The 26,141-nt window shown below is 45.1% G+C and overlaps 1 protein-coding gene across 1 annotated transcript; it reads left to right on the forward strand.

Annotated features, from left to right (window-relative positions):
* The first annotated feature begins 5,184 nt into the window (after window positions 1-5,184).
* TSPAN13 (tetraspanin 13) lies at window positions 5,185-24,529 on the forward strand. Its single transcript, XM_053409929.1, has 6 exons — window positions 5,185-5,458; window positions 15,475-15,642; window positions 17,869-17,949; window positions 21,306-21,419; window positions 21,847-21,957; window positions 23,131-24,529. The coding sequence occupies exons 1-6, from the start codon at window positions 5,396-5,398 to the stop codon at window positions 23,203-23,205; spliced, it is 612 nt and encodes a 203-aa protein (XP_053265904.1). The 5' UTR covers window positions 5,185-5,395; the 3' UTR covers window positions 23,206-24,529.
* The last annotated feature ends 1,612 nt before the right edge of the window (window positions 24,530-26,141 follow it).

Consider the following 26,141-nt stretch of genomic DNA (forward strand, 5'->3'; position numbering starts at 1 on the left):
TTGGGGGAGGGGATCCCCTCTTAATAATGCATGATGGAAAGGGACCAGGACAGTGGAAGGACAGCTGAAAAATTCAGAGCTATGACAAAGGGAACATGACTCTGGTTATTTGATCTCTGCTTTTCTGCTGGCTCCACCAAATCATGTGCTTGTGTAAAGTATCGGAGTTGCAGGAAAGGCTATGAAGTTGTGTCAATATGTCTAGACAGCAGATCTTTTTTTGTAAACTACCTTAAAACTCAAATTTGCACGTCCTTACGGATAAAAGATTTAGCACTGCAGTCCCATTTCAGAAAATGCACGGATCCCAGTGAACAGCTTCATGCTTACAGGATGGCAGTTCCTTGCATGCATTCCTACATTGTTTTATTGCACTCAGAATAATGGACCAGTTAAAAAAAGAGAGAGCATCTCACATGCATAAACCAGTGCAGAATGTCACATCAAAGAGGCACACCAGGAGCCCAGTGTGGATCAGGTGCACAACTGCTACCTACTCTGGCTCTCAACAAGAGGAATAATAGAATCACAGAATTGTAGAGTTGAAATGGAAGCTGAGGGTCATCTAGTCCAACGCTCTGCAATGCAGGAATCTCACCTAGGTCTTATATGATCTAACTCCTGTCTTCCACTGCCTCCCGCAGTTTGGTCTGACCAAACTGCGGGAGGCAGTGGAAGACAGGAGTGCCTGGCGTGCTCTGGTGCATGGGGTCACAAAGAGTCGGACATGACTAAACGACTAAACAACAACTGCTTAGAAACCTCCAAGGAAGGAGAGTCCACCAGCTCTTGTCACAACAGCTGTCACTGTCAGAAAAGTTCTTCCCAATGTTTAGTCAGAATCTCCTCTCTAGTAACTTGGTATGAGTCCTACCCTCCAGAGCAGGAGAAAACAAGCTTGCTCCATCTTCCAAAGTGACAGCCTTTTAGATACCGTATTTTTCGCCCTATAGGACGCACTTTTTCCCTCCAAAAATGAAGGGGAAATGTGTGTGTCCTATGGGGCGAATGCAGGCTTTCGCTGAAGCCTGGAGAGCGAGAGGGGTCGGTGCGCACCGACCCCTCTCACTCTCCAGGCTTCAGGAGAGCCCCAGCGCCACAAGGTCGGGGGACAGAGGGAGGCGGAACGCCGCCATCCCGCTGTCTCCCGAAGTGGTTTGGAGGCTGACGGCGGGGAGACCCCGCCGCCAGCCCCGCAAGCTCCGGGGACAGCGGGGAGGCGCAGCGCGTCTTCCTGCTGTTCCCGGACCTGATCTGAAGGCGGGCGGCAGGGAGAAGAGCGCTTCTCCCCGCTGCCTGCCCCACAAGCTCCGGGGACAGCTGGGAGATGCAGCGCGTCTTCCTGCTGTCCCCGGACCTGATCTGAAGGCGGGCCTGCTGGCGGCCCCACAAGCACCTGGGGGGGGGGAAATAATTTTTTTTTTCTTTATTTCCCCCCAAAAAAACTTGGTGCGTCCTATGGGCCGGTGCGTCCTATGGGGCGAAAAATACGGTATTTGAAGATGGCTTTGTGAACGAGCAGAGTCTTGTGATGCAGTTCCTCTGAAACTCCACCAGTGTGCTGGAGCCTCTCACGGACTGGCTACAGAGTCACTTTGTGGGGGAAGAATAAAAGGAGCAGTTTCTGAGGGAGAAGTTTAGACAGGGGTTTAGTTTTGAGAAGGGGCAAAGGTTCAGGTTAAGAAATATGGTTTGATTGGAGTTGGGAATTAGGGAATGAGATAAGGAGAACTGGTTTTGAGTGAAGTTCAACTTACACACTGAGGAGACTATCCATAGTGAGAGGACAGTCTTGCAGCTTGGATAGGGAGACCTGGTTGAGGGTCTGGGAATGGTATAGAGACAGGAGTGTCTGGGGAAGGCTGTGAGTGAACTGGGAAAGGTAGATCTTGTGGGAATGCAGGCTACCTGGGTGTCAGCGTAGCCAGGACGGGAGAGTTGTTCTAGGTATTGAAGACTCCTAGCCCAAGGGGTGAGGTGATCCCTGGGTCTGAGAATACCTCAGGTGTAGGATTGTTAAAAGAGTGGGTAACTGAGGAGAAGTGAATCAAAGTATTAAGCTATAAAGGAAGCAGGATAGTGTCAAAAGTATTTAATTGTAATATCTAAGTGACAGAAACAGAGTCAAGCATTTTACCAACTATTCTAGAAACCTGGTTATTTACCACCTGAAGTGTTAACACCTGTTTTTTTGTAACTGAAGTTTACGAAGAGTTGTTCCTATAGTATTGTGTTTAAGACTGAGTCATCTCATAGTTGCTTAAGGTAAATAAGTTAACTTCTACCTGAAAGAACGCATTTCTTGACTCACTTCATTTCATAAACTTCTTTTTGTTTAATAAAGCTTTTCTTTAGAGTCTAAATCACTAAGTTTTCCCTCACACAAGTCCCCACTAGATCATCTGTGGTAAATTGTAGAAATGTGTTTAGTTGGTGTACCGTAAGGTGTGTGCACTATATTTAATTGGGGGAAGTTAGTGGGAGTGGATCTGCCACATTAATTGGTGGTAATAAGTGGTGGGTCCACTGCGGCTACCATATCTCCCTTCAGTCTCTTCTTTTCCAAACTAAACACACCCAGCTCCTTCAACTGTTCCTCATCAGGCTTGGTTTCCAGACCCTTGATCATCTTGGTTGCCCTGCTCTGCACACACTCCAGCTTGTCAACATCCTTCTTAAATTGTCATACTCATAACTGGAAACAGTATTCCAGATGTGGTCTGACCAAGGCAGAATAGAGTGGTACTATGACTTCCCTTGATCTGGACACTATACTTTTGTTGATGCAGCCTAGAATTGCATTAGCTTTTTCTTCCTTTTTTTGCTGCTGCTGCATCACACTGTTGAATCATGTGAAGCTTGACCCCTAGATCCTTTTCACATGTACAGTGGTACCTTGGGTTACATACGCTTCAGGTTACAGACTCCACTAACCCAGAAATAGTACCTTGGGTTAAGCTTCAGGATGAGAACACAAATTGTGCCCTGGCAGCGTGGCAGCAGTGGGAGGCCCCATTAGCTAAAGTGGTGCTTAGGTTAAGAACAGTTTCAGGTTAAAAACAGTCCTCCGGAACGAATTAAGTATGTAACCAGAGGTACCACTGTACTATATTAGTAAGCCAGGTGTCCCTGGCTTTTGTCCTTTCACCCACATACATGTTTCATCCATAATGCTCTGGTTATCTCCCGCTTGGACTACTGCAATGCACTCTACGTGGGGCTACCTTTGAAGGTGACTCGGAAACTACAACTAATCCAGAATGCGGCAGCTAGACTGGTGACTGGGGGCGGCCGCCGAGACCATATAACACCGGTCATGAAAGACCTACATTGGCTCCCAGTACGTTTCCGAGCACAATTCAAAGTGTTGGTGCTGACCTTTAAAGCCCTAAACGGCCTCGGTCCAGTATACCTGAAGGAGCGTCTCCACCCCCATCATTCTGCCCGGACGCTGAGGTCCAGCGCCGAGGGCCTTCTGGCGGTTCCCTCATTGCGAGAAGCAAAACTACAGGGAACCAGGCAGAGGGCCTTCTCGGTAGTGGCGCCCGCCCTGTGGAACGCCCTTCCAGCAGATGTCAAAGCGATAAACAACTACCTGACATTCAGAAGACATCTTAAGGCAGCCCTGTTCAGGGAAGTTTTTAACGTGTGATATTTTACTGTATTTTTGGTTTTTATGGAAGCCGCCCAGAGTGGCTGGGGAGGCCCAGCCAGATGGGCGGGGTATAAATAATAAATTATTATTATTATTATTATTATTATTATTATTATTATTATGCTTCTCAAACCAGTTCAAATATGTTCTATCCTTTGCAGCTGGGCAGCCTATTTGCATCTTTCTACCTACTGCATTTTCCCTCCTTTTGACTTTGCTGCATGAAATGTGACTTGCGCATGACGTAGCATCTGTGCCAGCTTGCTCTTTAAACTGTGGACTTGCCACTCCAAATATTGACACAGGCCTTTATCTTTTCACCCTAGCTAGCTGGGCGATTCACTGAAATAAAACGCCTCAAGTGTGCAGACACTCATGACCGTTCATGTTATATTGACCAACTGCATAATGGAGTACAGAGTTCATAAAGGTTGTCAAATACATGGCAGAATTGGAACTCTGGGAGTTGGTTAATACAGAGACTGAAAGTCCAGTAGTAATCATTTTGGCCATATGCATAATATACATTTATAGCACTATGACACCAAACAGTTATGGCTTCCCTCAAAGAATTCTGGGAGCTGAACTTTGTTAAGGGTGCTGTCGTAGCTAAGATAGCCCGAGACAGGTTGTTACAAAGATTGAAATCCTAAACACCATTCCTGGAGTGTAGACTGCATTGAGCACAGTGGGACTTACTTCTGAGTAAACACACATATTTTCCCTACATTTATAAGCTACCTGATTGTAATCAAACTTCTAAGTCTAAGAGGTTTACCACCCCCACCCCAAAAAACCCATAGCATTGCACCCTAACCAAAATTTTATTTTGATGATGTCGATGCTGTCTTCAGTCTCAGGGTGGCGAGGAACCTGGCATAGAAAAAAAATAAGAACAGTTTCAAAATACAATGATTCAACCTCCAACATACTTTAAACAATGGTCCAGATAACTATTGGAATGCACCTATTCCTTCGGAAAGAACATAGAGACCCATACGATTTCCTGAAGGCTGATTGATTGATTAGATTGCACACAACCAAAGGTGATTGCTGGTAGGCGACTGATTGGAGTAGCCAACCTGGTGCCCTCCAGATGTTATTGGATTCCACTTCCCATCCTCACTGACTATTGGACCTGGAGCCCACCACCACCTGGAGGGCGCCACGTTGGCTACCCACCGTGGTGGATCACTGGAAACCCACGAACCCGCAGAAAATGGCACAAAGCTCTTTTTGACGCCGGTGCTCTTAGCTGCTCCCTCCTCTCCTGGAGCAACCAGAAATGGGCGTGCGCCTGTTTGGCTTTCGGGGCGCCTCCGGCTCTCCCATTTCCTCGCGCGCAGCCACGATCGAGGCGCCCCTCCCTTCCCGGATCTCGGCCCCCGCCGGGTCAGCGGGCCGGGCGCCTATTTGCATATTTTTACCTTTGTCTCCTCCGGCCAGCCAATGGGCGCGCGCGGCTGCTGCTCCTGGCCCGGCCCCCTCGAGCTTCGCATAGCTGGTGCAGCCGCCGCTTCTTCCAGCTCGCTGGGAAACAGGGGCTTCTCCGCCACCCTCGCCGTGTCTGATCCTTTCTTCCAGGAGCGTGCGATCCTCCGGCAGCTGAGGACCGCTCCTCAGATAGCCAAAGAGGGGGGTGGGGTAGAGTAGATCCACACCTCACACCCCCAGCTATTGAAATCTACTCGATCGGCAGGCGATCGCCGCAGTAGCGGCGGCCACAAGCGCAGAGGCGCGATGGTTTGCGGCGGCTTCTCCTGCTCCAAGAACTGCCTGTGCGCCCTCAACCTGCTCTATACGGTGAGTGGAGGCGCACGTCGGGGGGAGCCGGGCGGGGCGCGCCTCCCTGGCCCACGCGGGGAGCCTGGCGCGCCTCTTTTCCCTCGCCGCCCGGAGGCAATCGGCCCCACCTCTCCCTTTCTCCGGTGGGTCGGGCAAGGGCCACCTTTGAGGCCTGGGCGGTCGCCAAGCGGAGCCTCCCGAGTTGGCCTGGGAAACCCGGTAGCCAACGGCCCCTGAAAAGCCGCCCGGCCCCTTAGGCGCGCCGGCTGCACCTGTTGGGGTGAGGCGGAGGAAGGGGGCAGCTTGCAATCCGCTCCGGGAAGCGCCTCCCTTTCTCCGCCTTGACGCCGGTGTAAAGGGCTGCGTGGCCACAAGCTGGGTTTTTTTTCCCGGGGGGGGTATCCCCTTTTCCGGAAGCGAACTCCTCGCTTGTTGTTGTTTTTTTTGGGGTGGTGCTGAAATTTCCCCCATCGAGGTTGCCCACCTTGCCCCTATGCCTTTAACACGACTGCAGAGCAGGCAGTAATAATTCAGCGTGGTCTCTCCCCCTCCCAAGAGTGGGGGAAGCTTCACTTGTTGAGCTTCTGCCTGCTAGGCATCTGTTTCCAGGGACAAGCAGACACCTGCCAGGAGAAAATGGCAAAAGGGGTGCGGTGGGTCATATTGAGCTGGAAAATCTTCCATGACGTAGCCTTATATTAAAAAAAAGAACTGGGCCAGGCAGCAGGTAAACTCTAAATCTACCTTTCCCCCTTAGATCTTATCCTTTACATGCCATGTTTACTACACCTGCCAGGTGAGGAAGTCAATTCTGCCCGTGAAGCTTATAAACTCCCTAGTTTCCAAGGTGCTGCAGGATGTTAGCTGCAATCCTTTCTAGCACTTACCTGGGAGTAAATTTCACTGAACTGGATGGAACTGAGTAGACATTGTGCTGCCTGCCTTGCTTTTCCCCTTTTGTTTTGTTGTTGCAAAATAGTAACGTATCAATACTATGGAAAATGGTCTCTTACGTTTCTGATTACGTTGATATATTTTTTTGAATGCCACAGGCTTTATTAATCTCTTGAACCTATTTTTCGTATTCAATCCCTTTCACTTTAAAACACATAAAGAGAAGTAATTTCCTCCTCAGTTTAGGTGTTGTGCTTTTGTTTAGGAAGCTTGCTTATAAGCCATGTGATCACAGCTTTTATTCTTTGTTTCCCTGATGTGGCAGCAGTGAACTCTTTAATCTGTTTAAGATGCCCTGTATCTCTGTGTTTTGACTGGGACTGTAGGTTGGACAAAACTTTTGTTTGTTTTTTTAAAAACAAAACTGCTGGTATGTATCCCTAAGCACAGTTATTTGAAAGTGAGCTCCACTGAAACCAGTGGAAGCTACATCTGGCTAACTGAGCCAGAAGTAGGAACCTACGGCACTTAAGTGGGCCAGAATTACTTTAGTTTACAAAATGCTTTACAGTCTTTGCTGTTACTTCATATAGTGCCGGGGTCTCCAAGACAGTGCCCATGGGCACAACCGCCACCTCAGACACTGTTTCTTCTGTGAAATGGATATTTTGAGCTGCCAGTGGAAGTTCCTTAAGCTTCCAACTATGTCTCCAACCCCCAAAACATTGAGGACTTCTATAGTACAATGGTAATTTAGGATTGAACAGAATTAATCAGTCATAATTATTTTCTAGGAAAAAATGGTGCTGGTACTTACCACAAAGTTGTTACAGCAAGTTCCATACTTTTAACATTTGAAGAAAAAGGTGCTGGTACTACTTACCTCTGAGTATGCCCCCCCACTCCCACCCAAAAGCACTGGAATTAGGGCACAGACCATATCAAAATAGAACAGGATAAAATACTGTACAACGTGATATCCACCTGGAAGTGAAACATGTTTAAACAGTTAACCTACAGAAATTGCTGTTGCAAAATGTGACACTGGATCATACGTAGCTTAAATGACTTTAAAATGGCGTTGGACAAATTCTCTCCATAGGCGGTCAGTGGCCACAAGTCAGGATCAATATATATATCCCATTTCCAGGTTCAGAGATTAGATTGATTCTGCATACTGGTTGCTAGGGAGTGGGCAGTTGCCCTCATGACCTGCTTGTGGACTTAGAGAAGACCATCGGTTGACTACTGTGGAAGACATTCTCCTGGAGTAGATAGACTTCATATGAGCTACCTTAGAGTAATCTCACATTCCACAGACGCTTCCACAAACAGAATGGGTGGATCCCTGTGCCCACTTCTTACAGCAGTTGCTTCCCTCCCCCCAAAAAATAATCAGGGCCATCTTTAGCATATGCGCCACCGGGGCACAAAGATCCGCCCAGCACCCCCAAATTTAGTTTTGCCGCCCCAAAATTTTATTGAGCTTTTTGGAAGGAGCCAAATTTTTATTGAGCTTTTTGGAAGGAGCCAAGGTTGTTGACCTTTTTTAGGGGGGGGGCCGAACTCAAAGTTGTTGAGCTTTTTTGGGGGGGGGATCGCTCACTTGTAACAACAACAAATTGGGAAAAAATGCTTTTGTTACCTGACTCGTCGGGAATATTGGACTCTATGGAATAACAGAGCAGGGGGGAGGGGACTTTGGTTCCATTGCTTTTCACTGCCGCCAATCGAGAGGTAGGTACACATTTGGCGCCCCCCAGAATTCGGCGCCTGGGTGCCCCGCACCCTTTACACCCCTGAGTAAAGACGGCCCTGTAAATAATGATGGCTATTATAACGATATTAGTCCTGCAATGCAGTAACTTCACTTTCTGAATTGCATCCTAAAAAACCAAGCTCAAGCAATGTTACCCTAGAGAATAATACTGCTTCAAGTCTTCCCATGTGTACACTTACCAGCATCAGTCATGGTCAAGAGAGAGGTACCCCTAGACATGGAGTAATGCCAATGTTTGTAGCTTTAAAAAGAAAAAAAGAAAAACTTTAAAGGAAAAGAACTAAAAGGAAAATCCAAAAGGAACCAAACTAAAAAGGGAAAGCTGAAAGGAATCAGAAAAGTTAAGGCAGTGCATAATCCTGAGAGTCTGAGAGGAAGTATACTGACAACTGAGTTGGAGGGGGAATAGAATGAAGTGGCGGGAAAGAAAGGAGGCAAAAAAGATATGTAGAAAGAATATTTGCATAGGTCTTTCCTTGGTCCACACTGAAAAATGTCCCCAGGGACAGAACAGAGAGTTCTCCATAGACATTGACAGACATATCCAAGATTTTAATGTAACTGTGGACTTTTTTCCCCTCAGGGTAGGGGGAAGCCAAAATGGAAGACGGAGGAGACAGTCAACTAAAAATATGCCAGTGAGACTTTAGAGCAGTCTTTCTCAACCTTGAGTCCCCAGATGTCCCCTAGCTAGTAAGACCCAGTGGTCAGGAATGATGGCCGACAACATCTGGGGACCCAAGGTTGAGAAAGGCTGCCTTAGAGTGTTAAGTGGTATGAGATGCTGACTGACTGACTGACTGACTGACTGGAGGAGTAGAGGAAAGCCTGGGGCGGATACAATGGAGCAGGATCTCACCTGTGCTATTAGAAAAAGAAAAAGCTGACCATGCTGTGTCAGCCAGGGGTGTATCCCTTTCAAAGACGTTCTTCGTAATATGTCAAAAGCCACACCGTACACTACATCCTGACACAAACATGTGAAAACATCACGGATACATGTGTGTGATTTGGACACTGTGGGCAAGGATGTAACCATGGCAAAGGTGCATCTCTTGCCCCGTAATGTGTGGAACATCTCTGGGTCTGGCCATTTGTCATCTGCTAGGCATTTAATTACGGGACGTGTAAGTTACACCTGTCAGCTCAGTTTGATTACCTGCCTTTATGTACTTGGAGCAGGGAACTGGAGTAGGCGGGGGAACAAGATCAAGGAGACTGGTAAACAAGGTGTTTGAATAATGCTGGACTCTGGAGAGCTATTTAGGGATTTCCAAGGGATTACTGCAGCCATTTGAAGTTAAAATTTGATACTGGTTAAAAATCCGGATGCTTGAGTAGTTTTTGAAATTAATTAACTAGAAGAATTGCGGCATTCTTTATAGCACTCAGGGTGGGCTGCAATAATGTAAATAATAATATCAGGTTGTGCTGGAGCAGCTCTGTTGGTTAGAGCGTGGTCCTGGTAACGCCAAGGTTGCAGGTTTGAGCCCTGTGTGGGACAGCTGCATATTCCTGCATTGCAGGGGGTTGGACGATGATCGTCAGGGTCCCCTCCAACTCTAGGATTCTGTGATGAAATGCTGGGAGGAAAATAAAACAACACTACAGTTAAACAACGGAAGAGCAATAACTTTGTTATCTGCTGTACCTGTCTGCCTAGAAACAGGATGGGGTGGGTGGGTGGTATCCATCCCTTGAAAAGATCTTAACAGGGCATGTTAAATGTCTGCAGGAATACACTCCTGAGGGATTCCTGCTATCTTGGAGGGGGCACAGAGAAAGCCCTCTGCTGTGTCCAGTTGTGCAGGGGTGGGGAATCTTTGACCAAAGGACCCCTCCAGGCCTTTGAAACTGGCCCTTGGGACTCTCTGGGCCTTGCCTCCTCCCAGACCACGCTCCTCATAAACCCTCAAGTGCTTTTGCCTGGCTGGAATGTGTCCTTGAACTGCGAAGCGTATCTAGAAGCTCCTGACTTTTGCATGGGCGGAATGTAGCTTTCCGTCCAAGGGTGAGTCACATCCTTTGCTCTGCCCCTGTTTACTTTTCACCCAGCCTACTTTTGCTTCTGGCCCTGCCTGCCACACTGGCATGTCCCCCACCTCCCACTCCAACTCCCCCAGAAGGTTTTCATGGGGGATTGTGGCCCTCTGACCTAAAAATGTCAGTCCCCTCCCTGCAGTTGTGCTTCAAAAAAACAAAAAAAACCCCCACACTAGTCTGCTCAACAGCTCTTACGGAGTAAACAGGCTTGTATGGCAGAACAATCATATATAAGTAGTGTTTTACCTTCACAACACCAGGTTAGGCTCATATATACGGACTGTATGTGAGGAGCCATTGTTCAATGGGTAGAGGACCATGCTTTGCATGCTGAGAGTGGCTGGAGTGGGATGGGGGAATCAGCTAATAGGTGATGGGAAGGAATCACTAGCACAAGCATCCCCAAACTTGGCCTTCCAGATGTTATGGTACTACAGTCCCCATCATCCTTGACCACCGGTCCTGTTATGATGGGAGTTGTAGTCCCAAAACATCTGGAGGGCTGAGTTTAGGGGTGCCTGCACTAGCAGATGTTCTCCAGGGTCTCGGACTCTGTAATACTAGGCTACACGGATAACGCGCCTGACCTGAAATAGGGACCTCTCTAATTTCTGTGGTAATCTTGTGAGCTTTGTATCTGAATTGGCTGAGTATGAGTTGTATCCTTTTCAAGGCACCCCAGAATGCACCTCATGGAGAACTCCCTGCTTCATTGGTGCCCTTTGGAACATGGATGCTCTGGACAGCTGCTTTGGGTGCTTGTACCTAATTTCTAGTTCTGGTTACTTAACACCCGACTTGGGTTGGCTTTACTGCTGAGAGTCAAGCCCTTTAAAAAAGAAAGAACTGTTTATTATGACTTTACATATCAAAGAAAAACAAACGAAGAAACAAAACTCAGAGTTTATATACACCTATTTGGTTACAGCAAATGTAAGAGAAAAACAAGTAGCTGACAGAAAATGTTTCACAAATGTACAGGCCACAACACATACAAAAATAGACACTAACTGAAACAATTGGGGAACCCTCATAGAAGTACTCAACCAGCCAAACGTAAAAAGAAGAAAATTAACTCAGTCCTCCTATAATGTCAGTGCATAAAGCCCCACATAAGTTGATGAAGGAAGTCCTAAACATGCCCTTTCCCCAAAACATAATAAATTAAACTAACCATTGTACATGAACACACACAAACATTTTTTCCTCTCCTTGGATTCTTCCCCTCAGCTGGCAAGTAAGTTTTTCCATAAGGGTCAGGGTCAAGCTATTCTGATGTAGTTGCTGCACCCGCAGCCTCAGTTTGAGTGGAACATGGCATAGACCTGCTAGTTTCCTTGAGGAAGCTTCTGTTGTGCTGTAACATAATAGCCGCTCCTGCCCATGGACAGGTGGAACATTTGGCATCAATAATGGATTGAGCTAAACCAGACATGTCCAAAGTCTGTTTTGGGGCCCTAATCCTGCCCCCACGGCCCTGCACTTCATCAAATCTGGCCCTCTTTGAAAAAAGTTTGGACACTACTGAGCTAAACCATTCCTTCCTTTAGGCAAAGCGGGTAGGGGCACATTCGTGACTGGCTTGCACAACTGGATAAGTGGTTTAGGCAAATTTGTAGAGCGGGGACTGAGAATGGTTTTCAGCCAGAAGGCCACATTTCCTTCTTGGCAACCTTTCAAGGACCACATGTCAGTGAATGCCAGAGGCAAAAATGTGCTGAGAAACCAATGTAAATGTTACCTTTATACGGTAGACTAGTTTCTATCCACATTCTCACATCCCTCTCTGTCCAGGAAAGCAAGAAATCATTAGTGTTTTGGTACACATTCCAGTCACACAGGGTGTGAAGCAGAGCAGGGGGGATTTGTGGCCTGAGGAGACTTCTGAGGGTCCCATTTAGCCTCCAGCTCTGCAGTTCCCTGCTACTGCTTCAGACGGTTGCAGATTTCAGATTATGCTAGTTTATATTGCAAGAAAGATGTTTCCAATAAGTGTTTGTTGCTTATTTAGGCTGTGGTCCTATGCTTGGGAGTGTGTTGTTGAAGACAGTACCCATTTACTTGAGAGTAAGCCACCCTTGAATTCGGTGGGGTTTTCTGCATCATCAAATATGCATAGTATTGCCCTGTAAGAATCACCAAATCTCCAATTTTGTTATCAAGCGGTGAGCATTTTACTCAAGAGACTGAACGGTTCTTCTTGACTTTTATTTTGGAAGCTTGGGGACCATTTTACCAATTTTGCTTTAAAAGAATTAATTCTTGCACAGAAATCACTGGGAGCTTTCAAAGGCGATGTGACAGGCGAATGTAAAAAAATGTGACTGCTGTTCACGTGTGTATATTTAGGCTCCTAATGGAGTATAGAGCAAGAAGCCCTCATTCCTTTCTTTGGTAACACCATGATAAATGTAGGCCCCTCCCTTCATAAAAGATTTTTGACTTCATGGGATGTTTTGATATGCCAAACAATAAGTAGTTAGCAATACTTGTGCAGTCAACCAACATCTCAACCTGCTTGGCATATCTCGTAGAAGATGTGTGAGCTACACCAAAGGCCCTTATAATAACTCCTATAACTTAGAAGGTGCGTGGATGACTCAAGCCTGCTTCACAAGATGGCCCTGATGACCAATGGAAAATTACAATGGGAACAATTGGATTCTGGCTTCTTTCGAAAGTTGATGGTTCCTGTTTTTGTGAATTGCATTAGCAGACTTCCTTGTTTAGAGTACTGGAGGAAATCATTACTGGTTTGGGAAGAACCTTCTTTGAAAATCGAAACCTTGCAACTTATGTTGCAGTCCAGTCTGTTCATTTGCTAGGTGAACCTTCAAATTTCAGATACTTCTGCAAGATAAATTCTTGGCCTTCTCAGTTCACTGCTATCTAACGTTGCCTTCACTTCTCCCACATTATAGCAGAGACTTAGGTGGCTCAAACTTTACAGGTGGTACATGACACCAGTCAAGCTTGCAAAAATTTATAATTTACCTGACAATAAATGTTGGAAATGTAATGAGACTGAAGGTACATTCTTTCACCTTTGGTGGACATGCCCAAGGATTAAGACATTCTGGGAGATGATTTATAATGAAATGAAAAAGGTACTTAAATATACTTTCCTGAAGAAACCAGAGGCCTTTCTCCTGGGCATGGTCGGCCAGTTGGTGCCAAAGAAGGACAGAACTTTTTTTATGTATGCAACAACAGCAGCAAGAATACTTATTGCAAAGTATTGGAAAACACAAGATTTACCCACCCAGGAAGAATGGCAGATGAAGTTGATGGACTATATGGAACTGGTGGAAATGACTGGCAGAATCCAAGACCAGGGAGAAGAGTCGGTGGAAGAAGACTGGAAAAAAATTAAAGATTATTTACAGAAATACTGTAAAATTAATGAATGCTAGAAAAATGTTGGAATAAAGTTATATGGCTTTAGCAGAAAGGTTATAAGGAATTAAGTATAAATAGATTTTTAATGTATTAAAGGGAAAAAAATAAGGTTAAAATAAGTTAAGATAAAATACAGGACAGAAAACTGAGGAAGATGGAAAGGATTTGCTGAAACAATTAATTGAAGTGGAATACAAAAAGGGAGGTGTGAGGAAGTCGTGGAAATAAGTGAATGAAAGATAAGATACTGAAATTATGGATGTGTTTTAAATTGTGTTTGTTGTATTTTGTTAATTTAATGTTTTTATTGACATTGTTATGTAGTGTTTTTATTTTTGTATTGTATTGTATCGTATTGTTTTGTTGAATTATTTTTCTTTCTTTTATACTCCTTAAACTGTTAATAAATATTATTTTTTAAAAAAACCACTGTACTGTGGTTTACGGAAACACAGGAAAGGCAGGAGCTTCCTGCATATAAAACATGACCTTGCAAGCTGACCTAACTGAACCTAATCTTCCACTTCAAAATGTCATCCAGAACAGGAAAAACAGCTGTATCCCCAAGGTTTTCAAACTTGCTTTGATCAAATTCAGACAAGAAGGGCTTGGTGAGAGTAAAAAGCTGTCTTCCTATTAACAATATTGGATGCACTCTTCCCAGCAAATGACGTCTCTTAGGTCAAGTCTTCATCTCGCTGCCTCCTGTGTCAGCAATATAGAGAATGCTGAAGATAACACGTTGGCAGCTCAGCCTGCAGTTACGCTTCTATAGTGTGAGATTTCTCAAGCTGTTTGAACAGCCGAGGTTCACAATTAATTTCCTGTGCGACTTAATTGTTGTGAATTTAAAGCACTTCTTTTCACTTGCTCATGGGTGTCGAAACAATGCACCTAACAAATCAACAACATATTATTCATCCTTCTGGGTCATTACACAACGGCCTGATCTGACCTCCTAGTAGAATATTTCCAAGAATGTTATAGGACGGATACCTGCCCATGAGAAAAAACTCCCTACCCCTCTCCCTCGGCTATTTGTAGACACTGGTGACTTGAAAGAACTCATCCCAGTTGGCAAAAAGTCTGTTTTGGTTGGAGTAACAATCTTTTCCTGGTTGTTTTGGGACAAGTAGATGGCAGTTCATAATGGAAGCTCCATGGAAGCAAAACTTGTATAAAAGGAAAATGGGCATGAAGGCTATTTTCCTTCCATCCACCGCTCCTCCATGTGCCCCCCCCCCATTCTTCCTCTCTTTTTTAAAACACACACACCAAAACTTTCACTTAAAGTTTTCAACATGAGCTATGCAACCCAATCCTTGGCTTGATAATTTTATTCTATTTATTTATTTCATAAAAATTATATACCAATTGATTGTTAAACAACAACATCAGAGCAGGACAAAACAATGACATTATCAGTAAATTTAAAAAAAAAACAGTTAAAAGCTGCTATTTAAAACACTTTAAAAACAAGCAAACTCCACATTAAGCTAAAATCCACATTAAAGCACCTGTTATCATTCTACGTATCTGGATAGGCTTGCAAAAAAAAAAGAGGTTTTTTGCAGGCACCACAAAGAAGTGCTGTGAAGGCGCCTGCCTGCTGTCAATAGGCAGGGAGTTCCAGAGGTCAATTTTGTACAGATGCGGAGTGAGTATTACATGCCACTGTTCTGCAGTGTGGAGCAGTCGAGTGGGTATATATGGGGTGATGTGATCTTGCAGGGAAACTGGTCCCAAAATATTAAGGTCCCAAATTATATTAAAGGTAAGACCTTGAACTTAGTAGTAAGTTTCAGCGAGCTCCATGGGACTAATTGCAATGTGCATGGATTTCAGCTTTATATCTTTCTCTTTTTTGCTTTTTAGGAAATCCCAGTAATCCTTTTTTTCTCTCTCACTTTCCTTCCAGTTGGTGAGCCTGCTGCTGATTGGAATCGCAGCATGGGGCATTGGTTTTGGCCTCATCTCCAGCTTTCGGGTGGTTGGAGTAGTCATTGCTGTGGGGATATTTCTCTTCCTGATTGCTCTGGTGGGGTTGATCGGCGCCATCAAACACCACCAGGTGTTGCTCTTCTTCGTATCCTTCGACCTGGGCAGTTTTTCTAACACACAACCCATTTTCCACGGAGCTATTTGTAACCCTATTTCCCCCCTTCATCTGCCTCGACAACTCCTTGCATTGCAGTTCAGTCTAAATGCGCAGTCACCTAAAGCACAAGGAACATTGATCACATGGTTGGCCCTTGACCCAGTTATGACATTTTTATTTTTTCCCAAAAAAAAGCTGTTTCGTAAAGCAAACAGTTCTCCATCTACAAATGGGTCACAAGACGGTGGTGGTACAACTGGTTTCCTTGAAATAGTTACAGATCACCGATAAGGAATGCCAGCTTGTTTTCTGGGCTTTCTGAAGCAATTATATACCTTATGCTTCCTGCAGCAATCCTGTTTTCTTCTAGAAGGCAGCGCTGCTTATGTCATGCACAAGATTGTAGGGTGCACACTTAGAAGCCCAGCGAGAGAAGAATTCTTGTACATGGGAGACCTGCTTGCCCTTTCCCAGCTGCCTAAAAGCCCTGCTTGAATTACTTACCTAGCTGCTTCCCAGCTGGAATAGATTTATCATGTACATATACTGGCTATGGCATGATCTGTCCACTGTTAGACTTTTCAACCATGCATTTCCTCCCTACAGAAAGTGGATTTAGACTTGCAAGTGTCCAGTGTATGCCTAAAATTAACATTTAAAGCCGCCTCTGAGATAGTTTCGGAGTTAGTGACAAGGGACAGGGACTTTTTGGTTGTGACCTTCTACTTAGGGAATAATTTTTCCAGTGAAACCCACCTGGTGCCAACATTCCTATCTTTTCAGCACCAAATTAAGACACTCCTCTGCTTAGATGTGATGGGCTGTTCATTATTAACTATCAGCTTCTAATGGACTTTGGTTATTAATTATGTATTGTGCTGATATTGATTGTGCCAACCTTTATGGGGCAAAGTGTGTTTGTAGTTTGTGTCTGCATAATATGAATTAATTATTTTTGTTTTTATTGCCTTGCTCTAAATTTTGGATGTTTTATACTTTTGTAAGTTGCGATGTCTGGGGTTTTTTTTAAATCACATGAGAAATATGATGATAAATGTTAATATTAATTATATATTTTTTATTAATAACTCGCATCAGCCCCAGCCAGTATGACCAATGGTCAGGGATGATGAGCATGGTTATCCAGCAACATCTGGCAAGCTACAAATTCTCCACCCCAATGTAGGAAAAATGATTATTTATTTTTTAATTGTAAAAATATTTATATTCCACTATTGCATTAATAAAAAGGAAAGTGGTTTACAACAATAATACATAAAACCATGCAAATAAAATAAGAAATAAAAAAATCAGCTAGCTGTTATGGAAAGATATGTTCTTAATTGCCTGCATAGGCCTGGTGGAATAGAAGAGTTTTCAGCAAATGTTTAAAAGTTGAAACAGAAGGCACCTGATGAATCTCTGTTAGCACAGTATTCCCCAATATCAGGTCTAGGACATGAAGGACTCTCTTTCTTTGTCATCGTGAAATGAGCTTCCACCAATTTGGGTAACAGCCAGTGATCCTCCTTCAGATGATTCTGTAGTTGGGAAGAAAAGTGGTTACTCACTAAAATACTTCAGGTTACAATCCCAGATTCACTTACTTGGAAGTAAGTCCCATTGAACTTGCACTCAGTGGGGCTTACTTCTGAGTAGACATGCATAGAATGGCTCATCTGACTGCTGCCAGCATTTTGAGAGAATGGTGTCAGTAGAGAGTTTCCCCCATACACCATCCCACCCTTTCTTTGATAAGAAACAAAAGACCTTTTTTCTGCTTAAAAATGATTGATGGGTAATAAACCCCACCCTCCATTGCATTTGTGTCATGTGGGGGCTTAGCAAAGGCACTTCCAGTAATGAGGCTTAGGAATGCCACTTGTCAGTAGAGGTAATATGAAGAAATGATTGAACCAAGATTGATTAAAGAGCAACTTGATCCAAGGCAGGCAGACTGGCAGGCTGGTCAATCAGCCAAAACAGAGAATAGTCTAGAGTAGTTTGTTTCTGATTCTCACCCTTAATGGCACCAGAAAAAAATCCTCTTGTCTGTGCTTATTACCTTACTTTGCCTCTTGATTGGACTCCATCTCTTCCAAGCCAAGAGAGCCTAGTTTCTTGGCTAAAGAACCCCATTTTGTGCATACAGTTAACTTTGCGTTTTCATGAATGATACACATGATTTTGTTGACCTTAACTACGTAACTTCAGTATATGATTATTCTCTTGCTAGTGTTTATTATACAGTTTTCGGTCTCCTGTGCTTGTTTAACATTGAACAAGGAACAGCAGGTAAGAGATGGCTTGTGACTTCTTTGCCTAAAACCGCTCATAGCCGTGGCTAAATCTGTGTGCTGCTTTTCCGTAGAGAAGCGCCTAGAGTGTCTTGCAACAGGGCAAGAGCAGGAATATGCGTCATTGCTAGAAATAATCTTGCAACTATTCAATTCAAAACATACAGAACAATCAAAATATTTTCCTCTAGTAGCATTTAAAATTTGTTACAGAGTAGGCAAGTGCAGTCATTAAAACTCATTGTCCACCGATAAGATCAAGCTTCAATTATATAAGCCCGAGATACTGGGCAGTGGGTGGCACTGTGGTCTAAACCACTGAGCCTCTTGGGCTTGCTGATTAGAAGGTCGGCGGTTTGAATCCCTGCGACAGGTTGAGCTCCCATTGCTCTGTCCCAGCTCCTGCCAACCTAGCAGTTCGAAAGCACACCAGTGCAAGTAGATAAATAGGTACTGCTGTCGCAGGAAGGTAAACAGCTTTACTATGTGCTCTGGCTTCTGTCATGGTGTTCCGTTGTGCCAGAAGTGGCTTAGTCATGCTGGCCACATGACCTGGAAAGCTGTCTGTGGACAAATGCCGGCTTCCTCGGCCTGAAAGTGAGATGAGTGCCGCAACCCCTAGTCACCTTTGACTGAACTTAACCATCCAGGGGTCCTTTACCAATGCCCTTTATACTATACAGTGGTACCTCGGGTTACATACGCTTCAGGTTACATACGCTTCAGGTTACAGACGCCGCTAACCCAGAAATAATACCTTGGGTTAAGAACTTTGCTTCAGGATGAGAACAGAAATCATGCAGCGGTGGTGCAGCAGCAGGAGGAGGCCCCATTAGCTAAAGTGGTGCTTCAGGTTAAGAACAGTTTCAGGTTAAGAATAGACCTCTGGAACTAATTAAGTACTTAACCCAAGGTACCACCGTACTATAGTTTAGTATAGTATAAATAGGTAAAGGACCCCTGACAGTTAAGTCCAGTCATGAACAGTCATGGGGTTGTGGTGTTCATCTTGCTTTACTGGCCGAGGGAGCCAGTGTTTGTCCGCAGACAGTTTTTCTGGGTCATGTGGCTAGCATGACTGCTGCTTCTGGCAAAACCAGAGCAGCACACAGAAACGGCGTTTACTTTCCTGCCACAGTGGTATTCATCTACTTGCACTTTGACATGCTTTCGAATTGCGAGGTTGGCAGGAGCTGGGATCGAGCAACGGGAGCTCCACCCTTCGTGGGCATTCGAACCGCCAACCTACTGATCAGCAAGCCCAGGGCTCAGTGGTTTAGACCACAGCACCACCCATGCCCCTTTAGTATAGTATAGTACAGTATTATAGTCAGATTAACCAACAGTATAACCAGTTACCAGCCCCATGCAAGAGCCAAGACAGGAGCTAGTAGTTGGGTTTCTTACAGCTGTTATGGGATGATGGTTGGTCAGCTAACTACTTTGCTCTCTTGCTCTGTATGTCTTTCCTTCCTCCTGTGCTTGTGTTGTGGACATCAGGAGGCCAGCCTTAAAGCTTGCCCATTAACCCTCCTCCATTTTCCCGAGAGGGGGCATCTGCATCTGTCACTGAAGAAAAGAATGGTCCCCTTTCTCAGCAGACAGATACATAGCGTTATAGAGCTCCACAGCCACTGTCTCTCACACACATATCAACCGTCACAGCTGACACTTACTGTATTTTTCGCTCCATTGGACGCACCAGACCATAGGACGCACCGGACCATAGGAGGGGGAGAACAGGAAAAAAAATTTTTTTCTTGTTCTCCCGCTCTAAAACAAGGTACGTTCAAGGTACCTTCACCAGAGCTTGTGGGGCTGGCGGTGGGGGGAAGCGCTGCTTTCCCCCACCGCCAGCCTCAAAGATCCCTGAAGCCTTTGGAGCGCAGCACCCCGCTGCCCTGCAGAAGCTTTGCGTGCAGCCGTCCCCAAGCTAGAGCAGCAAGACGAGGCCCTCCGTCTCGCTGTTCTGGCTTGGGAACAGCCTTGCTAGCCTCTGCAGGACAGCAGGGTGAAGGCACCCCGCTGCCCTGGAGAGGCTGTGCGCGCAACCATCCCCAAACTAGAGCAGTGAGACGGAGCCCTCCATCTCGCTGTTCTGGCTTGGGAACAGCCTTGCTAGCTTCTGCAGGACAGCGGGGTGAAGACACCCCGCTGCCCTGGGGAGGCTGTGCGTGCAGCCATCCCCAAGCTAGAACAGCGAGACGGAGCGCTCCGCAGTGCTCCGTCTTCCTGTTCTGGCTTTGGGCTTAGCGGCGCAGCCTGCATTCGCTCTATAGAACGCACACACATTTCCCCTTAATTTTTGGAGGGGAAAATGTGCGTCCTATAGAACGAAAAATACGGTATTCCTCCACCCATTACCACTGACAGCTGAATGCTCTGCATGCCACTTGGAAGCTACAGAGGGTCCAGGAATTTTCAAAAGCTGCCACACACTTAGGTATGGCCCAAGCCTCACACCCATCATACCAGCCATCAAGTTAACCAATCTGACTCTTCTGTGTCAATCTGACCCTCCTTCCAGAGGAAGGATATGATTTTTGTCTTCCCTGTACGTCTCAATTTTGGGTTCCTCCACTTGCAAATTAACTGCCCCAAACAGAGATTGGGATGTGTACAACTTGGGAGAACTAAATATCTTCTGTGAAGACATGAAACTCTGTTAACCTAATATCTTTAAGGGTTTTTGCATAGAGAGCTGGAAGTGGCTTCTGCACATAGCGCTGATTATTCTTCTGGTTTTTGCCACAATGACTCAGGAAAGTGATTTTGCATTGTCATAGAAAGCTCATTGAAAAGACCAGCATGAGTGTGCTGTAGGCCAGGAAAGTAGTAATGCAAAGAATTGCCAGATAATCGTCCAAAAAGAAAATAGCCCATTTACTAGCACATGGCAGAAGTCTAAAGGTTGTTCAACAAAGGAATCCCAGTGCAACAGTTGCACTAGTGGAAGCTTGTTGCACAACAGCTCTTTTGTGCAATCTGTTGTGTGACAACCTTTGGTAGTGTGCTTGCAATTTGCTTTGCACAACAGTGTTCCACCAGTGCAACTTGTACACCATGAAGGGATTTTAACTTAGCACTACGTTGCATACAACGTAAGTCCTAGATGGTCAAAGGCATATAAAGATATGAGTGAAGGAAGATAAATAGCTGTGTCCTTCATAAAGCTACAGGGAAACATGAATTTCTTCTGTGTGGTTAGTTCACATAAAATGTCCGATCTGGAACAATGGTGATAGTGCCAACACATCTCACTATACAACCATGCTGGGGAATAAGAACTGTCATGTCAAATGGTTGACAAAGAAAGGGTACCCACCTGCTAAATAACTTCTTTATGTATTCTAGAGCAAGCTTCTAGAAGTTGGGTGGAACAACACAAACAACGCCAAGCAGGATATCGAGAGGAATCTAAACTGTTGCGGATTCAATAATGTCAGTGAAGCGGACACATGCTTGGCCGTGAGTAAACAACTCTGTTCCTGTTTTTGTTTCTTTGTTTAAAAAATTGGAAAATCTAATAAATATTCTTTTAAAAAAAAAAACAACTCTGTTCCATTTTCCACTCCAAAGCCTGTTTTTAGAAGTACTGGGCAGCTAACTCTTATCAAGTATCCACAGTTGCCTGTCTTTGAAAGAAATAATTTGTTTACCTTGCATGTGAGGTACCTGCATTTTATTGGAGTTTAATCACACCTAGAGGGTTTTTATAACTTTCATAACCTTTGGACACTAGTTGTGAATTTTGGCCATTAAATTAACAGCACCGCACGGCATTTTTTTTGAGGGGAAGGACATAAATTAGAAGTATTCTTTGTATACGGAAAACGATCTGGATGCGTAGGGATATATGACACCTTAAGTGTATTTAATCTTTGCTTCATTACAGAGCTGTGTTAAGCTACAGTCATGTCACCCATGTGCACCAATAATCAAAGAATACTCTGGGATGGTGTTAAGATTTGTAGGAGGCATTGGACTCTTCTTTAGTTTCACGGAGGTAAGAAAAACACGGCTTTTGCTTTGTAAAAAGCAACAAGGTTTTTGGGGAGAAGCCTTCAGTGCTAAATGTCTGACGTAAAATAATTGCAAGCTCTCCTCTTGAATCATAGGGCGCACCTAGTTTTTAGGGGGGGGGAAATCAAGAAAAAAATCTTATTCCCCCCCCCAGCCCCAAAGAGCAGCGTACAGGCTAAAGCAGCCATAGCCCCGTGCAGCTTCTCCCTGCCGGAGGGGTTGCGCGCGGCTATGTCACAAGCCAAGGCAGCCAGCGGGATGGATCCCGCTGGCTGTTTCGGCTTCCTCTTTAGCCCCACGCAACCTCTCCCTGCCGGGAGAGGCTGCACGGGGCTAAAGAAGCCATAGCGCCGTTCAGCCTCTCCCTGCTGGAGGAGCTGCGCAGGGCTATCCCTGAAGCCTGAAGAGTGAGAGGGGTCGGTGTGCACCAACGCCTCTCGCTCTCCAGGCTTCAGCGAAAGCAACACGAAGCCTTTGGAGCTTTTGGGAGGCTTAGCGTTGGTATCGCTGAAGCCAAGGAGCCTGCATTCGCTCCATAGGACGCACACACATTTCCCCTCAATTTTTGGAGGGGAAAAAGTGTGTCCTGTAGAGCAAAAAGTACGGTAGTTGACCATTCAACTGATTATTGGTTTCTCAAGTAAGTTACCACTTGGGAAATAATAAGGGTATGCATTTTTTTAAAAATCTGAACTGTTTCTGAGGCATTGTTCATTCGCTGCTTCCATCTGCAATTTGACTCCTGAACCATTCTGTGGAAACAAAATACAAACCACCACAACAAAACAAAGTAGGTCCATCAAGCTTGACATCTACCATTATCTGCTCTATGTGAATACTTATACCGTAGATGTGCATAGAGCTCTTTCATGCAAGAGGAGTGTGGCCCAGTCAAATGGAGCTCCCTTCACACACCAGCCAAGTACGCAGACAGGCCAACCTCAGGGATTTGCCTTCCTTGCTCACTGTTTCAACACAACCAGATGGCAGTCTGGCCCCCACCTGGCCTCCCGGGACAGCTATGTTTACTATGTTTTGGCTACTTAGGTAAAATGTGGTGGTGGTAGGATATGGAACTTGAGAACTTTATGATCCCCAACAAATGTTTTATTTCCTCTCTTCTCTTCTTTTCTCTCCCTCCCCTCCCTTTCTTCAGATCTTGGGTGTGTGGCTCACCTACAGATACAGGAACCAGAAGGATCCTCGGGCAAATCCTAGTGCATTTCTTTGACCTGGAAACTTTCTCGGGGGACTGAATATTTCTTTTCCTGTGTTTTTAACCATGAATTCTCTACCAATTGGCTGCTTTCCACATCAGCCTCGGCCTTGTGCACTTGAGATAAGATGGCCTGCCTACAGCTGCTTCTCGTCTTGGTTTTTCTTGTATTGCCCTTGGATTAGCTGGCTTGGAATGTCACCTGTGCCCCTAATCAGAATCTGGATACTTTAGGAATGTGGGGGGAGTTTTGTAGGAGCTCTTCTAATGTTACACTGTCCAACCCTGCATTCTGGTCTTTGACAATTGCTTGCTATTGCCTTCGGTGGGCAAAGAGGAGAAAAGAGATTTCTGATCTGATTCGTCTGCCAGAAATTCTTTCTGAAAGATCAGTTTTGAATGCCCAAAGCTGTGTTATGAAACCTGATGTAAATTATGATGCTGTTGTTTCCAACTTTGGTATTATGGGGTGTTTAAAAAACCCCACCACCACCACCCAATAACGTAGACGTCATGGGATGTAGAAAATCATCTCCCACCCTGTGGTCTGCTTCTCCCCTTGTTTCCATAGGCAATGTGAAAACCTGTGTACATTAGTTAGTGTTGTCCGTCTATTTCAGAATTGCCATGGAAACGTAGTGATTCCATTCCAGAGCCCTGTTTTGTCATTTCACCGCATTAATGGATTGTATGTGAGCGTCTTAATTCACTGCAACTCTGTATACATACACATGAACACACTGGATTGCAATGGCTCCTTGCCATTCAGAATGGTTAAAATTCATATTAGATTCTGCATTGACTTTAGAGTGTGGCACAAGGGTAGCCAATGTAGTGCACTTCAGATGTACTGGATTACATCTCTCACCCCTGACCAATGGCCCTGCCAACTGGGCTGGTAGAAGGTGGAATCTGACAACATCCGAAGGGCACCAGCTTGTTTACCCTTGATATAGAGTTTATCTTCAACATGCAACAAGTGATGATGAACAGGGATATGAAACTTCATTGTATTACCCAATAACTTGCATTTGAATGACCTGTGTGTAGTTTAAAGTGGCTAAAAGAGAGAATAATGTTTAGTTAGCTTGTCACACTAAGAAAAACTAGTCTTGATGCCTAGAGTTCTCATATAAATTTAATCGGTGTAGTAAGTTAATTGTGATACTGCTGTTGGTCTTGAACTAATTATGCTCAGTCATTGCTATTTAAAATACTTTTTCCGCACTCGGTATTTAAAATATTTGATCGTAAATGTGAACTAGAACATTACAGTTATGTATCTTTGTAGCACATGGATAAAAAAATAAAACTTTTTTTGGAAGTATGTTAAAAAAAACAAACAGGTAGAGTCAAGTGTCATGCACTGTAGTTGAGAGCTCCCAGTGAAGGACTGGACTGGAAAGCACTGTGCTTCCTCGTCAAAGCTGTCGTTCTAAAATGACGTGCGTGGATCGCTTAAAAAAACACACACAAAAAAACACCTTGAAGTTAGGCATTTTGCTTTTTTTTAATAGTAAAAGATCTGAGTGAATTATTTCAGGAGTAGGGAGCCTTACAAAATCCCAGAACGAAAACGAGATGTAAGGAAATAACAAAATGCAAAGCAGGAGCAGCTGGGTAAACTCATTGCAAGGAACAGACTGTGGAAAGCCTTAATGGAAGCATGCGCTTAAAACTCTGGCACAAGCTAGCATAAGATAGCATGATGGCCGCCAACGTGAGCAGCTTTAAAAGGAGCTTAGGCCAATCCTCTGAGGGAGGGGGCATGCAGCTTGGGGGCTACTTCTGGACCCATTGCTGATGCTTGAGGCTCAGGTGGCCTTGGTGGTGTGGAGTGCCTTCCATCAGCTTTAGCTGGTGGAACATCTGGACAGAGATAGCCTAACATCAGTTGTCTAGGTACTGGTAACCTCTAGGGTAGATTACTGCAGTACATTATACGTGGGGCTGCCTCTGAAGATGGTCCAGAAACTTCAGCGGGTGCAGAATTCAGTGGCCAGGTTGCTCACTTGGGGCAGGAAAGGTTGAGCATATTATGCCAATCCTGGCCCTACCACAGTGGCTGCCCATTAGTTTCCAGCCCCAATTCAAAGTGCTGCTTTTGACCTTTAAAGCCTTACATGGGCTCAGAACTACAATGCCTCAAGGACCGGCTCTGGACCCTGCCATCACCATCTGACACCCTTCTTCCTGTGCCCCTTACACAAGGAGGGTGGCAACATGTAAGCAGGAGACTCTTTCAGGTGGTTCGTAATTTAACGGAACCACCTGCGCCATCGGGGCCTGACAAGGCCCCCAAGATCTCCTGCAATGATTTTGCAAAGTCGCTCAGATTTGGAAAGAGGTGGACTCCACTGTGGGAGCAGGGCTGGGGTGGGAGAGTTCTAAAGTCCTGTCTAGTCAAGTTGCATGGGATCAATTCCAATCGGTTACCTCCAAGGATGTGGACAGGCTGCTTGGACAAGTGAAACCAACCACCTGTCTCCTTAATCCTTGCTCATCCTGGCTGATAAAAGCGAGCCGGGAAGGGCTGGGTGATGGGCTCTGCAGGGTGGTGAATGCTTCACTCTGTGAGGGAGTCTTCCCAGCCCCACTGAAAGAGGCGGTCATTAAACTGCTTCTTAAAAAAACATCTTTGGACCCAGCCTCGGCCCAGTATACCTGAAGGAGTGTCTCCACCCCCATCGTTCAGCAGCCAAGGGCCTTCTGGCGGTTCCCTCACTGCGAGAAATGAGGTTACAGGGAACCAGGCAGAGGGCCTTCTTGGTAGTGGTGCCCACCCTGTGGAAGGCCCTCCCATCAGATGTCAGGGAAATAAACAACTATCTGACTTTTAGAAGACATCTGAAAACAGCCCTGTTTAGGGAAGTTTTTAATGTTTGAAGTTTTATTCTGTTTTTAATGTTCTGTTGAAAGCCACCCAGAGTGGCTGGGGAAACCCAGCCAAA

This window comes from Podarcis raffonei, chromosome 12 (assembly GCF_027172205.1).
Source record: "Podarcis raffonei isolate rPodRaf1 chromosome 12, rPodRaf1.pri, whole genome shotgun sequence".
Taxonomy (NCBI): domain Eukaryota; kingdom Metazoa; phylum Chordata; class Lepidosauria; order Squamata; family Lacertidae; genus Podarcis; species Podarcis raffonei.

Excerpts from the sequence above, each read along its gene's own strand:
- TSPAN13 (XM_053409929.1), top strand. The coding sequence starts at position 5,396 with ATGGTTTGCGGCGGCTTCTCCTGCTCCAAGAACTGCCTGTGCGCCCTC. Across the intron at positions 5,459-15,474 it reads CCCTCAACCTGCTCTATACG|TTGGTGAGCCTGCTGCTGAT; the intron begins GTGAGTGGAGGC and ends CTTTCCTTCCAG. Across the intron at positions 17,950-21,305 it reads CATTGAACAAGGAACAGCAG|AGCAAGCTTCTAGAAGTTGG; the intron begins GTAAGAGATGGC and ends TATGTATTCTAG.